The sequence below is a fragment of the Hippocampus comes genome, unplaced genomic scaffold (genome assembly GCF_001891065.2).
Source record: "Hippocampus comes isolate QL1 unplaced genomic scaffold, H_comes_QL1_v1.1 scaffold207, whole genome shotgun sequence".
In the NCBI taxonomy this organism is placed as follows: Eukaryota; Metazoa; Chordata; class Actinopteri; order Syngnathiformes; family Syngnathidae; genus Hippocampus; species Hippocampus comes.
Genome location: NW_017805146.1, coordinates 251,270 through 267,475, shown reverse-complemented (window position 1 = coordinate 267,475; position 16,206 = coordinate 251,270). Strand labels below are relative to the sequence as shown.

The window sequence follows — 16,206 nt, the reverse complement described above, 5'->3', positions numbered from 1 at the left end:
ACCCGCTAAATTCACTTTTTTTTTAAACAAGTCCTGCGCGTACGGCAATACAGTCCTTCAAAGGTGTCCTTTCAAATGATATTGGTAATTTTTTCATTGATGAACTAACACAAAAAAAGAGGGGAGAGGAAGAGAAGCGAGCTGGCCGCCTACTGGCCGGCGCTGCTCGGGTCGCACTGCAGCAGCCGAACGATGGATGGGTCGTTCCTGGCGCCCTCCACAAACTCCTCCAGGGACAACTTACCTAAATAAAACAAAACAAAAAAAGATTGAAGAAAGAATAAAGTCAGAATCTGCAGGGGGAAAGCATCAGAATTTTACGCAGATTAAAGTTTGTGAGAAAAAGGAGCTTTCGTGAGGGAAAAAAAAAAGACCTAACACATAATATTCAGAGGATATGTATGACACTTGTATGAGGAAAACAGTCTTAGATGATAAAGCAACCATTTAACAATAATCATTTTAAAATAATGAAGCTGTCGTTTTGCAGGGCTTAAACTAAATTCAGGGGGGGGGCGGAATCTCACCATCTTGATTCGTGTCCATCTGCCTGAAGATTTTCTCTGTGCGCTTCTCAGGCGTCGACTCATCCTCCGGCATCTTCATCACCGAAGAGACCATCTTGTAAATGGCCTGTGTTGGAGGGGACACCCGCCCGGCGTTTTTGAGAAAGCATTTCTTGGTCACGTCACAACGTGGCAGTAACCGCCAGAGGGCGCGGTTGCCAGTACTTTGCGATGTGGTAGACGGACTCGAGCAAGTAGTCTAGGTTTTTTACTGAAGGGGGCCTCCGAGGTGGGAGCTGCCCGCCGAGACCCAGGTGAGTCATTTACTTTTATTTTGTGTTGTCTCTTAATCAAGTCACGAATTTTTATCCGCCCAAACTTGTTCGGCGGATGGGGCTGGGCGAGTATCCAACGGCAATCTGGATCGTCATCAAAACGAAGATAAAACGCCTTCGATCAAATTGAAACAAACGCCGAGCCCGGCGGTGCGCGTGTTGTAGGCGGCGATTAACAGGGTGGCGTTTACATTTGTTCTACCATTGCGAGCATGTAAAAAGAGATTTTTAACACAAAAGCGTGTTTCGAGCGCAGCCGATTACAGGTACTGAGAAGTACGAAACCAACGAAGAAGAAGTCCGACTCATTCGGGACGAAAGTGTGGAATCACTTTGTTCAAATAAATGAAAAAAAAAAAACAAACAAAACGAAACAATAGAGTTTACATTATAATGTTCATGCCAAAGATTAAAAAGGCAATGCAGAGAGAGAGAATTATTTAGCAAAAATATAACAAAGAACTAATGGCCTTTGATAGTAAAAAAAAAAAAAAGTGCTATCTACCAGCGGGCATTAGCTGACTGAACAAACAAAACACAAACGCAGTCCACCACAGGCTGCCAGACACATAATGACTCAGCAGCCCGAGCAAAGACTCACCGTGACTATCTCCAGCATCTCTGCCTTGCTGATGTAGCCGTTGCCGTCCAGGTCGTACATGCTGAAGGCCCACTTGAGCTTCTGGTCCAGGCGGCCGCGGGACGTGACGCTCAGCGCAATGATGAATTCCCGGAAGTCGATGGTGCCATCGCCGTTGGCGTCAAACGTGCGGAAGACGTGCTCGGCGAACTTGGAGGCGTCGCCGTACGGGAAAAAGTTGGCGTAGATCTTTTTGAACTCCTCCATGGAAAGGGCGCCGCTGGGGCAGTCCCGCAGGAAGCCCTTATACCACTCGGTGATCTCGTGCTCTGTGAAGTCGGTGTTCTCCATCAGATCCTGCATGACGTCAGGACGGAGCTTGCTGTTCTGTTTACCCATGGCAGATGGCGAAAGTGAAACTGCGTCGCGAGAGGATGGCGGCAGTTTCAAGCGGCTGAGGAGAATGCAAAATAGCGTCAGTGTGGAATTGATCATCAGTCAATCACCTCTCGAAAGCAATTTACCCCCCCAAAACTGGCTTTTTTTGTCTCCGTTGTTTTGCTGTCTCGAAAAAAACAGGTTCAGTGAAGTCGAGAAAATGCAGGCTCCAGCCATCATTCCCGGATGAGCCCGAGACACCAAAGCTAGCACCCGGAGGGTAACGCAAGACTGGATTAAGGGCCTTTGTTTCTAAGGCTGTTTCCCAAGTGGAATTGTACATTCCAAAAGAAGAAGTGACGAGATGGCAAGAGTTGACAGCGTCACTCAACATCCCTCAAAGCAGACGCCAAAAGTAACCAGGCTATTTCCACCCCCCGCTAAGAGTCTTACCCGCACTCGCAGGACAAGCTGGACTCTGTTACATAAGCGCGGCTTTGCCCAGACGGACACAAGGGACGCTCACATGGCCAAGGCAGATCCCGCTCGTGCCGAGCGCCTCTTGAGGTTGAAGGCGCGACGCCGTGCCGGCCGGCTGAGCACAAGACATTGACTTTGACTTTTTCCCCTTAGGACACCGCCAAAGACCTGAAATGTGTGAGCCCCTGCCCTTAGCCCCAAGGAGGCCTTGAGAAGGGCCTGCAGGTGTGAGAACCCCCATTCCAGGGTGACCAGCCTGCAAACAAAGTTGTCAGGTTCAAGGGGGTTGGCTGTTGCAAATGAGCCTGAAGCTTTTCACTTCCCTCCATCCCTGCTGGTAGCTTCAACTATTTAATGAGACGATACCAAAGCAGTGAGTGGCATGTCGTTAACGCGACAACCATAGTTTCCCATGGGGAGGGAAAGGGAGAGAGAGAGAGATCTGTACCTGGATCTCCTGACTCCGAGGCACATGTGCCGCCTACTATGTCATTTTCTAAAAAGGTGTTCGGCCTCTAAGTAGCAAAGAGCTTGTTGCATTCTGGCCGTTGTGGACTTTACGTCTTGCCCTGAACATCTTGTCTCCCTCTTACATCATGAGCAGGAGTCTCTGTTTATATCCTGCAGGTAAAGCCGAACCAAAGAGCGCCAGAGTTAATCCCCCCCACCCCCACCCCACCCACCCTGGAAAGTGAGGTCGGCGAGCGCGTGACAGGGAGAAAGACTACGAACTGTGTGCGATACCATCTCCCGGCGGGGGGCGAGGGATCTTCATGTGATAGTCATAGCGAGTCTGCTTGGTCCCGTCTCTTCGGAGACACTAACCCCATCTGGTCGCATCGTTCGACCATATTTTGGAGCACGAGATCATATCAACATTTTAACACTGATGACGATAACCTCCCGATAGAGCGATCAAGCGGCAGCACCAGAGACTACTGATCTGAATGTCAGATTCCCTTTAACGAGTGCAAACTGAACAGAACAAACGGCGAGATAACACTGCTGCTGCCGCTTGGAGCGCCCACAGAGCGCTTCCTGTGTCACTTCCTGACGCTTGCTTCGCGACACACACCTTTGTCTCATGTCGACTGATGCCGACATGTCACTCTTGATGCTTTTAAACAAACAAGCAGTCCCTCCGTTGTCACAACGCAACCCCCCCCTCGCATGATCAGTGTTGTGGCGTTTGCGTTTGGGGGGGGGGGGGTGGATCCTCGCAACAGAGGCGCCATTATGAGGCCCAAAAAGTGTCGAGGTCGACATCTGCAAACTGGTGAGCAGACTGTCGATGGGACAAACAGCGGCGGCAAACTGCTGGCGAGTAGCACAAAGAGGGCACTGTTGGTTTGAAACGGGAGCGCGTCCGCGTCTGCCGGCGTAGAGGCCTAACTAACCGGATTCCAGGAACCGTGGGACCGGACGAGTACCAGTAAGTGGCCCGTGACTAAAAACGCCAGTCGGACCTTAGAAGGGGGGGGGGGGGCTAGTATCGGCCCGCGCTTTCGCTTTTCTGTTTCGTCCGTGTGTGTGTGTGCGTTTTGGACACTGACTTTGGTGATGTTTTGGGGGTTACTATTTTAGTTTCTGAGTTACTATTTCAGGTTTTGCAACACTGTGTCATCAGCTTCAGTGGAGTCCACTTCCTGTAAGCCTCGGTGGCCACGTTATGAGGGAGCTGTTTTGAACAAAACTTCAATTTCACTGAATGATTATTGTTGGAGTGCAATTTAGTCTTCCCAGGGGGTCATTTCAGCTCCACTTTTTCGGGCAGGGGCTATCAGACGAATGAAAAAGCCAAATAAAAAAGCAAAACCCACAAGTGGAGTCAATGCTTTCGATGTGATTTCCACACAAAGTCATTGTATATTTTTGATAGCGCTTCATCCTGACTGGGGTCGCCTCTCTCGACTGACCTTGGCCCAGGGGTCGAGGTCCACCTTGGATTGGTCCCCAGCCAAATTAGCCCCAGTCGCATTCACACCGAAGTAGAGTCCCAGCTAATGTGCATGTTTGCATGTGTTTGGAATGTGGGGGGAAGTTGGAGTCACGGGTAAAACGAATGGTAGACTAGGGGGGTGCAAACTCGGTCTGGAGCCAAGATTCGAACCCTGAACCTCAAAAGTGAAAGACACTTGTACTAACCACTATCGGCACCGTGTTGCCAAACACTAGACCTTTGATGAACAATATGTTATGATCATAGAAATATTTTTCGAGATGTTATGTTTACACGACAGGAAGTCGTAACTTGACAGCGCGATCGGCACAAAACCTGTGCGGTCTTTGTGGATGCATTCGTGGACCGTTTGGAAGTTTGACCCAGTGAATTAAAATACTCAAGACTTGAAAGCACGTTGCATTTGGACTTTTTTTTTTCTTTATCCAACTATGTTCGACCAAAATGCCTATTCACTGGGGCGGAAAAGCACGTCTCCCTCTGGGGGCTTCATAAATAGTGAGAGGGGAGCAGCAGCCTCATCCGATTAGGCAAAAGTAACTCAAGCTTTATTCGCTGCAAGATGAACACATATTATCGTGCAAATGAACTTGATCTAACTTTGCAGCATCGACCTGTTAGCGTAGCTGTGTAATAACAAAACTACCGGGAAGCTACCAAAGTGCCTCGGAGACCGGGGGGAGCAGGGTCTGACTTACCTCGCTTTCAAGTCGCTGTGTGGAAGGGCCTCCGAAAAAAAGTGGTTTTAGTGACCCATTACAAAGTGGATGAAACCAAAAAAGTTTCCGAGACGACAAGGAAGCCACACGGGAAGCTGCGGTTCCCCGGATGCGTCTCGGTCCAAACTCCGGCTCTTGTCGTTTGCTTGTGACTGAGCGTACACGCCGCAAGCAGAGCAAGCTTCGAGATGTGACGTCAAAGCCCGAGCGTCACGTGGGCAGAAGACCGCCAATGAGAAGCCCAGTTGGGCTGTCAACACAAAACCCGGCAGTTCGTTTGCCGGACAATCATCGGACAGTACTTTAGTTTCGCCTAATGGATGGATGGAGAATATTTCGACAGCTGGGTAGACTCATACGTACAATTTCCGAAATTTTCCCAATGTCAACAAGGTATCATAAAAAAATAAAAATAACAAAGTCAATCATATATGTTGCACATACAGCACATTTGAAAAATAAAGTCAATCATATATGTTGCACATACAGCACATTTGACAAAGTTGTACTTGACTTGAGATAGATATAGATAGAGATCAATCAAAACGTTGCATTATTTTTTTTTAATTTGTTTTTTCCAGGTGATTTTGCATGGTTTCCAATTAATCCCTTTATGATAGTTTAAAGCATTGAATGATTTTAATTATTTTGTTAAAAGTTATTTTGGAGGATTGCATGACAACACGGAGGGAGCTGCTAATGACAGTAGCCAGCCTCTATGTACTGTACATGTGTCCTCATGCAGGCACATTTGGAGCCACGCTTTGCCTTCGCCATAAGATGATTAGCAGGACACAAAGCCGCCGGGGCTTATTCAGCTGCTGTTCTCGGGCGTCTTTTCTTAATGGCCTTAGGATACACCCTTAGAAATGGCCCTCTCTCCCTTTTGCTGAGTCAACAGGCCGACCCGGCTGAGCGTGCTGATACATTGAATGCTGGTTTAGAATGAGTCCTGCTCTTTGCCTTCCAAACGTGCTTTCCCAGAAGGTAATTCATGTCTAATAAAAGCAATACTGTGAGTGAGGCAGGCATGGACTCCGGATTTCTGGTTGTGGTCCTGGAAATGATCGATTGATGGATGAACGGATGGGTGTCTTAACAACCTCAAACAGAGTCTTTATGAAATATGATTGTATTTCGAATGGCCACTTTGGAGCCCCCGCACAATGAGATACTCTTCATCAAATGGCCACACCAGCGAAATGCATCTCGTCCTCAGTTGTAGGATTTGTTGTCCCGCATCATTCCAAGCAATAATCTGCTCAATCTATGGTATGAACCATATAATCTGCCGCCCTCGAAATGCGTCCATTAAAATGACATAACGACATCAATGCCTTAATGCGAGTCGCGTCGCACGGCCACACCGTTCGGCGCTGCGCTTCCCCCAGTCGTTTGACAATGTAAAGATGCCGTGACCTTTAGCCGCATAATCCGCCGGGCTGGTTCGAACCCCGGGGGCAGAGAACGCCTGAGTGCTGGGAAGCGGCAGCCTCTGACTAATAGCTTTGCATCACATTGATCTGACCAGCTGTCTAGCAAAGAGAAACCCCACGCCAACCGCCGCTCTCGACCGACACCGCCAGTGGTGGGAAGTAAGGAAGTAAAAACACTCGCTTTACTGCCATCAAGTCCATTTAGTAGATATCTGCACTTTACTTGAATATACCACGAACCACGTGTGCTTCGTGTGTGTCCATGCAGCAACCGTTTCAAGGTCCATCTTTCGTGTTTCTCATTCCAGTCGAACCTCGTGACAACGCATCTCAAGGGACGTCATAAATCTGTATAACGGTCGTTCGTCATAACCATTTCCGATAAAATGGCCGCCAGCTACTAAGCATAATACAGCCTGAAGGTGGAGGTACTGCAGTTTAAACGCGTCAATGACAAATCTGTGTGGGTGAAGAAAAAACGATTTTGTAAGACATGAAACAACCAACTGTAGCGTTGCCACTTCATCTCTGAAAACATTCCCTGAGCAAATGTTAACCGCCAAAGGCAACTGCCGGTGCCGCCGACGAAGCCACCTGTCGTCCATTTACAAAATCTCGGCTGAGCTTCCTTTTAAAGTAAGAGACAATTTCAGACTTGACAGAAAGCAACATTTGCTTCTGATTGACTTTTGTACTTTTTTTTTTTTTTTTTTTGCCTGTACTTTTTTACTCAAGAACAAGAGTGGAGTCAGTACTTTGGCTTTTCGCAGAGTCTTTATTTTCCAATCAAGAATCTGTTCTTCTACTTCAGTGCAGTGTGTGACAGGGATGGCACGATAGCGGGGCCAAGGGGGTGCTCCAGCCTTGTCAGACAGGTGTGTAGAAATGGGTGCGTGAATCCTTTTGCCACTTTGTGTCAACAGCGAGCGTGGTGAGGCGAGGCGAGGCGAGGCGGCCCCATGGCAGCGCACGGGCAGCCTCATTAGGTAACAGCGGCTTCTCGGGGTGGCGAGGCAGTCAGAGGCCGCTGATCTGCAAAGGAGGAGACGAGCCACCGAGCTCCTGTGATTATCTCTTACCTAACCACTCTGCGTCAACCTTGGACCGCCTCCAGTGGTGGCCATTCACTGCCTGGACATTTCATTCAGCAGATCCTCAAACTCAATGCAAGAAAGCACGTTCTTCTTTGCCGTTGTGCGGCACTTCCTCAGATCGGTTGAGGAACTATGCGTTGTCGGTCGCGGAACGGAACACCTGAGTCGAACTGCGATGCCCCTTCACATCAAAAGGAACGGTTGCTGTTGTCGCTCATCTCATCATGTCAGTGAGGCAACCCGCATGGGCTGCACGACGAGGCAATTCTGTCAGACAGGATAAAGATGCGCACGTTTCGCCCTTTGCATATGACTCCATGGGTGGGATCAAGTGGGATCAACTCTTGTGTGCGATGGGAAAAAGGGAGGCCGGGCTGACCTGTTACTTCACTGCAGCGGTCGACCTGCGTCACCTTTGGCGGACTTAACGCCCAAGCTTGACCAGATTACAGGTGACTTTATTCTCAAGCGGGGACATGCTGAGCGATGGCGTGTTGAGCTTCATCGCAGCGTCCCGTTAAGGAGACGGCAGGTGCCTTGGCATGTGCTTTGCGGCCCTCTCGCGCAGGAGAGCCAATTCGGGGGGGAAATTAGTGAATGAATGAATGGTTGTCAAAGGTGACGTTGACGAGTGTGCAAAAAATGACAAAAGAACATATTGCAAAGGATGAGGCAAGGCAAGGGGAAAAGATAGAATTGCTCCTTGATTCACATGACTGAAGTACATTTCTTTTTTAATGCAGGCAAAAAGAAATCCTCTATGTATATATGTCTATTTTTCAAATATTTTGTTCTGTTTTTTTGGACAAGCAAAACAAAATCTTGGTAATTAATGTAACTGATGTATTCAGACAAACTTTGTCTGAATACATCAATTGCATGAGTTGAGCAAACTTTTTGTAAACTGAAATTCATATGGTGACAGCCTATGTTACTGCCACCTCGTGGTAAAATATTGTAATGCAAGGCATTACTTAAATAGACTAATAGGAGCTCTGCGAGAAAAAAAACCACATGATCCGAGATGAAGATCATTCAAAATGTTTCCAACTTGTCTCAACATCGATAAAAGCACTCGCAAAAGGCAAGGTACTCAGGAACGCTGAGAATAAACCAACGCAATGTCAAGAAGCCAGTAACGCAAAGCCAAAGATCCAGAGCAATAAGAACAAAAACAATACTTCGAAACTAGAAACTATGAATAACGAGGGCGACCGTGGAGCGTATGGAGAGGTCTAGAAAATGACACTTGACACAGCACTTTGGCGAGCAAGGCCAATAATCCGACAAGAGACGAGGCAGCTTGGCGGTCCTTAAATGCATGGCGGGCTCCCGCTGGAGGGAAAGGCCCTTCGCTCCGGCTGGGGCTGAAAACAAAACAGAGACACAGATGACAAAAGTCAAGGTTGAAAGTGTCTGCATCGCGATTGAGTCTGTACCTCATATGATAGTTGAGATACTGAACTAGTCTGAGTCCGTTTCCAATACTGTCATCATCACCACACTTTCGACCGGTGCACCTTACTGGTTGGACAAAATTTTTCCCTCCCACCCAGCCGAGCCACAAGTTCCAATGAGGATCATTGACAAAACGCAGACGTGACCGACAAGCACATTGCTCCGGCTGTCTGTTATCGAGTCATAAAATATGCGACGTCATCCTGCGATGATGAATTAACTCAGCAGCTGCCATCATGAGTGTCCACAGAGCGAAAAGACTGTGGAGACGTAAGGAGCAGGCGTGAGCATCACATGGTAAGGCGCCGCTGTGCCAATCTTTCTTTTTTAACTCCATCAATATGCAATTTGGTGAATCAATATGCAAATGTTATCAAAACGAGCCAGAAAGACCAAGATTATTTCCAATTCGTTGAACAACAAGACATTTATTTCTAAATAAGTGGCATGCTTTTTGAACAGGGATTGGTTTCTAAAATGGCCCTTGAAGGTTAAATCCTTTTCATGAGATTCTCGACGAAAAAACTCATGCTTGGATGCCTAATCTGGTGGCTCAAAGTCCACTGCCTTCAACCGGAGCTTGCCATCTTATGTTTGACTTTGCTGGTAACTGTACAACTTTCATGCCTCACATTCGACTACTTCTGTTGTACAGTATTTTTAAAAGTCTTAATTTTAACAGTCTTAGTTTTAACAGTCTTTGTCGCTCTTTGGTGATTTGTCCAGTCGATTTCTCTACTTCTCCTCCAGGCGACGGATGGCGGCAAACCATGGGCTCTGATCTCCGACGCGGGCGAGCGGGGCATCCTGGAGCAGTCCATGGACATATTGAGGCAGCACTTCCGGATCGTCCGCCTCCAGGACCTCCTGGCCGACCCGGCGGCGCACGGCCCTAAGATCCAGGTCCTGTTCATATGGCTGCAGCTCCCGAAGGCCACGCCAGAGCTGCTCACCTTGCTCCCGGCGCTCAAGGTGATCGCCAGCGGGGGGGCGGGATACGACCACCTGGACCTGCCCTACCTCACCCGCTTAGGGGTGAGGGTGGCCAACACGCCCGGCGTGGTCAGCGAGTGCACGGCGGACATGGCCATGGGGCTCCTACTGGCCTCGGCGCGCAACATCGTTGAAGGTGACGGTCAGTCAACTCGTAGCAACGGAGCAATGTAGCCGATGACAACGTGGTTGCGTTCCATTTTCCATCGAAGCAACTTAGTTTAGCCTGGGTTGTAGGCGGAAGTCTTTGCCGCCTTCGCCGCCATGTCCGTGCGCACCAAAGGCGTATCTTCTGTCAGCCATTCATTTATCAGTGCAATGGCATTTGAGTGTTTTGGCTATACTGAGGTCTGCGTAGTGTGACGCCGCTGTGTTTGCAGGTCACCAGATGATGATGGACCCCAAGACCACCGTCTTGCCGCAGTGGCTGGGCAGCGTCGAGGTCTCAGGATCCACTCTGGGGATCATCGGAATGGGAAATATCGGCTCCAAAATTGCCAAGCGGGCCAAAGGATTTGATATGAAGATTCTGTATTACAACAGAAACCGACGGTAAAAAAAAGTGACCGTTCGAGGAAATTCATCGTCAATGTTGTTCATACTCATTCAAGCGTTGACCTGGACTCAGCATTTAACCACTGTATCTTGTTGCTAACCAACTCAGCAGCACCCAGACAGTAAACTGTCTCCGACGAAATTAAATGTGGAGACTATTCAAGATGAATTTGTTTGTCTGTTTCGACAATTGGCGTTCTGCCATGCGGATGCTCCACAATCTTGTGTGTATCCTTAAAAAAGAAATGCCTCCCTCAAATAGTAACTACAATTGCCTGAGTTCTTAGACTCGACTGAGATCCGATATAAAACATATCCACCTCACCTCTCATAGAAGACTCTTCCTTAAGTCCAGTGGAGCACAGAGATGCCCGACAGCAATGATTTGCAGAAGCGAAGAAATTATAGTCACTAGGGAGGTGTTGATTTTTCTCAAGTACAATTTTTGAGATTTTGTGGAATTTTTGAGCGGGTCATGTCATCAGGAGTGTGGAGGAGGAGGAGGCGTTGGGGGCCATCTACTGCGGGAACAAGGCTGACCTCTTGGGCCGCTCCGACTTTGTGACCCTAGCTGTGTGCCTAACACCTGAGACCACTGGCCTCATCGGCGCCACAGAGCTGGCCCTCATGAAGCCCACTGCCACGCTGATCAACATCAGCAGAGGTAGCTTTGGAGACAGCGAACCCCCACATATTTGGGGTTTGGCATTTGCAAATGCATCTTTTTGCTGATGTTGCTCCTAACAAGTATTGCTTTGCTTGGTTCTTTCCTGTATCCCCAAAACAAAACTATTGATCACTGTATTTTGCATAAAATGCCAAACCAAACACATTTTTTGAGGATGCCCTTGTTTGTTCAGGTCCAGTGGTGGACCAGGACGCCTTGGTTAAGGCTCTGCAAGGCGGGACCATCCGAGCCGCTGCCTTGGATGTGACATATCCCGAACCTCTACCAAGGTTCTCACATATCAATTTAAAGTTCCCAGAGCCTTTCATGCAATCATATTTTCCATTCGACCCAGGGATCATCCTCTCCTTGCCGTTCCCAACGTGCTGATCACCCCTCACTTTGGCACAAGTACCATCACCACCATGAGAAAGATGACGCAGAAGATGGTCAACAACGCCCTGGCTGCCATGAAAGGAGAATCCATGCCTGATGAATTGAAATGCTGACTATTAGACCAGTGTTTCACAACCAAGTTCAAACACACTGCTAACATGACTCCTTTCTATTGATAATCAATTGTATTTTTCTTTACAAATAAAACAATAATAGATAAGGCACAGTAGCTGTAACCAATGGGATAATGACGTCTCCAAATGCCTTTATTTTTAATTGAAGGTCTCCAAACGTTTTTTTTTTTAACTCAATTTGAAAAACGTAGTACAACATACAAATATGGCAACAATCAAACAATTGTTTTCAACAAAAATCAACACTTGCCAAGGGAGCAGTGGTTATGTAATAACCAGCTTGGAGATAACAAAAATCAAACAAATACAATAAACACATAAATATTGATTAAACAAGACATATAAATATTATATTTATATATTATATTTAAAGAGAAGAGACAAAAATAAAACCAGACCATATTCAACTAACTACATGGGCGAAATCCTTCAAGAAAACGTCTGTTAACGTAACATCTTTGCCAAATTATGGTGTCCTAATATTTGCCTGTTTAAAAACAAAACAAAACAAAAAAAAACTTCTTTTAAAATACCCAATCATGTCTTGATTTTAAAACGTAAATTAATTGGTGACATGTTAAGAGAGGGATACTGTCTACCAACTACCATGGGAGATTTTCTCAGAGCCCTTTTCAGTCCAACATTTAAATAAGGCATTTCGGGGGCCTTCAACGAGAATGAGTTGTCGACGCCGCACGAGAAGGACCCAGAGCGCCTGACATGAAAACTGGAGGAAGTAGAATGATTCAAGCTTTTAATTTTTTACAGTATTAACAAAAGAGAAAAATCACACAAAACAACCATGTTTATCACATCACAAAACTCCCCGCCGGTGTTTAAGGATCTGACACTTGTTATGGTGAGTCTGGTTTATGTACATCGTTAATTACGAAGAAAAACGAGAGAAATGAACGTATGCCTGTCCGTCGGTCCATCCATCCATCTTTTCTGTTTCATATTAAAATTAAGTAAAACCGATGGCCTTCTGTACCGCTGACCGATGATCGTGAGGATGTTTGTTTCGTATGACGTCAGCCAGCGGTGGCGGTGGGCAACGTGGGGCAACTGGCGGTGGACCTCCTCATATCCACGCTCAGCCTGCCCAGGGTGGGCTACCTGCACACGGACTGCGTCATCCCCATGGCGGGCAACAACCCGTACGCCACCGGCCAGGACGACGCGGGGGAATTGCATACGGCCTCAGAAGGTGGAAGACTCCGTACTCCGTAATCTGAACATGCGGAGCAATAATAATAATAATAATAACCATGTTTTCTCCCTCTTGTCAATAGTATATGCCGCACCTGAGCTCAAGCTAGCGGTTCTTCAGATCAGGTCACCAGTTGTCAAGGTACGTCAATCGTGTGATGAGCTCACAGACAGGCAACGTTTAGTGAAACAGTTTACAAAAAGTCACAACAACGGCCTTGGCTGTGTTTGCAATTTGTTTATGAATCATGATAATAATTGAGTGGGCATTGTGTTCCTCCTTCCGGTGCACTCTACTTGACCACCAGGGGTCCGCATAATAAATACAGACGTGTTTTTTTTTTTTTTTTTAATGGCACAGAACGCCATTGCAACTTAACTGATGTCAACTCTGTGAAGTGATGACCCCCGCCCGCTTAGCTGCAAAGAAGCCTGCATTTCGATGCACATGCACGCTAATTTGTCATTGTTTTCCCTCATGCCTCGCAGAGCAAATCCAGACGGTTCCGTCAGCTGCTGCTGTCGTGGATCAAGGCCAGCGGCTTCTCCCGGACACTGGTCCTGTCCAGCAGCCACGCCTACCAGAGGGACGACCAGCAGCTGCGAGGGTAACATCACCAAACTCATCCTTTTGTTGAACCTTTAGTCACAGTCAAATTGACAGTCGATTTTATTGCCATTGTTGGTGAAAGATACATTCGCGAGGAATTCTTTTCCAGTTTTACCCCCTCACGTTTACGTTAACAAGCAAACAAAATCTTTTACATTTAGACATTTTCAACCTAACCATAAGGTAGGAAAGTATTGTAAAAATGCCAACATGTCAGGGTTCGAATGTCCAAAACGGTGAATTGGCAGTATTAAAAATTGTCGATAAAGCCAGGGTGCAAAGGGCGAACTGCCATATAGTGGGGGCAGGGGGCACACCGGAGTTCACTTTGTTTGTTGTTCGCTTTTTTCCCCACCCAATTCTATAGTTGTTTAGAATGTTTAAAGCATCCTCAACTTGTTTGAATGTCATTATTTTAGTCATGCATTGTAATGTGTTCAAATCTGCCAGTTTTCACTGACTATCAAAGTTGCCAATTGAAGTGGCTGGTCAAGTAACCAGTCGGCCCCTGCTTAAAAGATCGTAAAGTTATTTCGGGTTGTATGGTGGTTATGTTATTATATAGTGCCCGCGCGCATGTGTGTTTTGAGCACTCCGTTCAGGTACCTGGTCACGCCGAGCCTGCTGAGGAGTAGCGGTGATGCCTTCAAGGAGCTGGGCTGGAGGGAGCTGGAGAGGCTGCCTCTTTGTCTGGGACGTTTAGACGCCGGCGCAGACGAGACAAAACTCGCTATCCCCGGCGGCGGCATCACGAAAGGCCTCTACACGGACAGGTACGGGGTTTATTTTCTTCAGTGGTAGTCAGCAGCAATGTGGCTGTTAAGAATGCGGGGCTGTTAAAGTTGCAGAGAGGACGTGCCTCTGGCCGTGCTGCTGCTCTTCTGCTCGGAGGGAGACAACGTGCCCGACGCCCTGTCGCTTGTCAGTCACCTGGACGACTGGCTCCACCTGCTGGACGACGCGGTAAGTCAAAACACTGCGACGAGAAAGCGTCACCGTTAAGTGTACGCTGGGAAATAATCGCATTTCCCTTTGACGGTTAGAACTTAAATGACTTCAAGTCATTTATCTTTGTCCATCTATCCGTGCCGGTAAAATTCCGCCGCAAGGGTTTTAAAATAGCTATAAAAGAAATCTCGCCTTCGGGGCCAGCTGACTGGAATGAAAGTCTCTGTAGTGTTTCGGGCCTGATTCTGCACTGCCGTTTTGATTAGCGCAAGTGTTGAAATGGATTCAGCAGGTACTGTGGTTCTTTGTTCCAGAGCCGGGAGGTCAAATGGAAGATCCCAACTTCCTGGAATTTGCTGTTTGGAAGCGGCATCCCTCCAGCCATCTTCTGAATCACTTTTTGTAACCTTGCTCTAGATTTCATTAAAAAGTTCTATCACCGAGAACCAGAGTGAATGTTTCTCTCGCTTGACCTCATTCACTCCTTGACTAACCGAAAGGGCTTGGCCCTGCGCCACGCAGTGTTTCCTGGCAGTCCCGCCCCCGCCGTGTCTGTAACTCGACTCTGAAACAAAAAAACGCTTCACGGCCCCCCTCAAGTTTTCACTTTGAGGGGGAGCACATTTCTACGTGTCCATGAACAAAACGTCTCTGCGGCATTTCTGAAACAACCGGTTGAAGGATCGGCTCACATTTGAAAGCAATCGCCAAATTCACGGTTTTGCACAGAAGGCCATCCGTTCTGTCAATTAGAGACCATTTTTATCAGAAGATAATGAAGGAAAAAATTTCCCTTCTTTTTCTTCCCCCATCAAACTATCTGGGTTCAAATATGTAACAATCTCTTTATATATATATACATATGGAGAGAGAGAGTGAGCGATAAATCCACCTGTTTTCAAGAAAAAAACAAAACAACTATGTACATGCCATTGGCTTTGCTTCACTTCAAGTACTCTTTATATATAAAAAATAGAATATTTTCATCACAAAAAGGTCTTCTCCCCCCAAAAACTATACAGATCTGAATCATGTGAACTTGTCAATGCATAGCTCTCAATTCAGTCGGTATAAATGTGGATGACAAAAGCTGCACTAAACAAAACCGTTTTAAGAAATGCTGGTATGTTGTTTTGTTTTTTAGTAGGTGCTGTAAACAGTTTGCAGAGGAAGAGGAACAGAAGGTGCTGGCGAAGAAGAAGCAGAACAGAGAGTTTGGTGTTTTCCCTGACGATTTGTTGTTGTTGTAGCTGCTGTCGAACGCAGCCTCAGGTTGGTGGTGCCCGGTCAGGAGTCGCTGCTCTTTGATCTGTCATGAGACAAAAAGCAAGAATAAGAAAAGCAAGCTGTCGGGACTTTACAATGATGACTAGCAATGAATTGCAAAGGCATGACATGAGATGGCCACGGTTGGCATCTTGGAGAGTTTTCTCATGCATTCCGCTTGATGAGTGAAAGAAGAGTCTTGTTGTTGTTGTGACTTGCTGTCCCTCCCGGCAGAAAATGTGGAAAATGCAGGCTTAAAAATAAAAAGCAATGTGGTGGGGGAAACAAAATTTTTTCCTCCTCCGTGCCACTGTTGAGGAATAAAGGTGGAGAAAAAGTTGCCCCGTGGCACTGATGCACAGGGGAAATTGTTTGAACAAAGCGGCAGACTTCAGAAAACTGCGGGGTTGACTTCATTTGGGACAAAGTGTAAACAATTTGTTCTTCCACCCCCCCCCCCCCCCACTGCCACATTCATGAAA

At 47.1% G+C, this 16,206-nt stretch overlaps 4 protein-coding genes across 5 annotated transcripts in view; 2 read left to right on the top strand and 2 right to left on the bottom strand.

The window, feature by feature from the left end:
• Nucleotides 1-14: 14 nt before the first annotated feature.
• On the bottom strand, nucleotides 15-5,126 carry LOC109514628 (neurocalcin-delta B). The gene is made up of 4 exons (XM_019867904.1): nucleotides 4,938-5,126; nucleotides 1,443-1,875; nucleotides 528-633; nucleotides 15-244 (listed from the first exon to the last, which is right to left on the bottom strand). Exons 2-4 carry the CDS (start codon nucleotides 1,818-1,820, stop codon nucleotides 150-152), a joined length of 579 nt encoding a protein of 192 aa, XP_019723463.1. The 5' UTR covers nucleotides 1,821-1,875; nucleotides 4,938-5,126; the 3' UTR covers nucleotides 15-149.
• A 3,914-nt stretch (nucleotides 5,127-9,040) lies between these two features.
• On the top strand, nucleotides 9,041-11,805 carry LOC109514601 (probable 2-ketogluconate reductase). The gene is made up of 6 exons (XM_019867865.1): nucleotides 9,041-9,243; nucleotides 9,697-10,075; nucleotides 10,320-10,491; nucleotides 10,980-11,158; nucleotides 11,355-11,451; nucleotides 11,517-11,805. Exons 1-6 carry the CDS (start codon nucleotides 9,241-9,243, stop codon nucleotides 11,668-11,670), a joined length of 984 nt encoding a protein of 327 aa, XP_019723424.1. The 5' UTR covers nucleotides 9,041-9,240; the 3' UTR covers nucleotides 11,671-11,805.
• A 554-nt stretch (nucleotides 11,806-12,359) lies between these two features.
• psmg2 (proteasome (prosome, macropain) assembly chaperone 2) lies at nucleotides 12,360-14,904 on the top strand. Of its 2 annotated transcripts, none has more exons than XM_019867885.1 (7): nucleotides 12,360-12,550; nucleotides 12,727-12,898; nucleotides 12,984-13,042; nucleotides 13,390-13,508; nucleotides 14,113-14,283; nucleotides 14,353-14,473; nucleotides 14,773-14,904. In XM_019867885.1, the coding sequence occupies exons 1-7, from the start codon at nucleotides 12,494-12,496 to the stop codon at nucleotides 14,848-14,850; spliced, it is 777 nt and encodes a 258-aa protein (XP_019723444.1). In that variant the 5' UTR covers nucleotides 12,360-12,493; the 3' UTR covers nucleotides 14,851-14,904. The 2 variants fall into 2 exon arrangements, with proteins under 2 accessions (XP_019723444.1, XP_019723443.1); XM_019867884.1 differs by having other exon boundaries at nucleotides 14,101-14,283.
• Nucleotides 14,905-15,594: 690 nt separating this feature from the next.
• The window catches only part of LOC109514592 (tyrosine-protein phosphatase non-receptor type 2-like), a 5,353-nt gene continuing 4,741 nt past the window's right edge, over nucleotides 15,595-16,206 (bottom strand). Inside the window, exon 10 of the mRNA XM_019867842.1 lies at nucleotides 15,595-15,767. Coding sequence (XP_019723401.1) covers nucleotides 15,746-15,767 — 22 coding nt within the window. The 3' untranslated portion in view covers nucleotides 15,595-15,745. The remainder of the gene's footprint in view (nucleotides 15,768-16,206) is intronic.

What these genes read in the sequence shown, in the direction of transcription:
- LOC109514628 (XM_019867904.1), bottom strand. Translation starts at nt 1,820, where the DNA reads ATGGGTAAACAGAACAGCAAGCTCCGTCCTGACGTCATGCAGGATCTG. An exon ending in AGATGCTGGAGATAGTCACG is followed by an intron (nt 634 to 1,442) that starts GTGAGTCTTTGC and finishes CCTCCAACACAG; the next exon opens with GCCATTTACAAGATGGTCTC. An exon ending in GATGGACACGAATCAAGATG is followed by an intron (nt 245 to 527) that starts GTGAGATTCCGC and finishes TGTTTTATTTAG; the next exon opens with GTAAGTTGTCCCTGGAGGAG.
- LOC109514601 (XM_019867865.1), top strand. An exon ending in GGCGCGCAACATCGTTGAAG is followed by an intron (nt 10,076 to 10,319) that starts GTGACGGTCAGT and finishes CTGTGTTTGCAG; the next exon opens with GTCACCAGATGATGATGGAC. An exon ending in GCTGATCAACATCAGCAGAG is followed by an intron (nt 11,159 to 11,354) that starts GTAGCTTTGGAG and finishes TTGTTTGTTCAG; the next exon opens with GTCCAGTGGTGGACCAGGAC.
- psmg2 (XM_019867884.1), top strand. Translation starts at nt 12,494, where the DNA reads ATGTTTATCACATCACAAAACTCCCCGCCGGTGTTTAAGGATCTGACA. An exon ending in AGGATCTGACACTTGTTATG is followed by an intron (nt 12,551 to 12,726) that starts GTGAGTCTGGTT and finishes GTATGACGTCAG; the next exon opens with CCAGCGGTGGCGGTGGGCAA. An exon ending in GACGACCAGCAGCTGCGAGG is followed by an intron (nt 13,509 to 14,100) that starts GTAACATCACCA and finishes GTGTGTTTTGAG; the next exon opens with CACTCCGTTCAGGTACCTGG.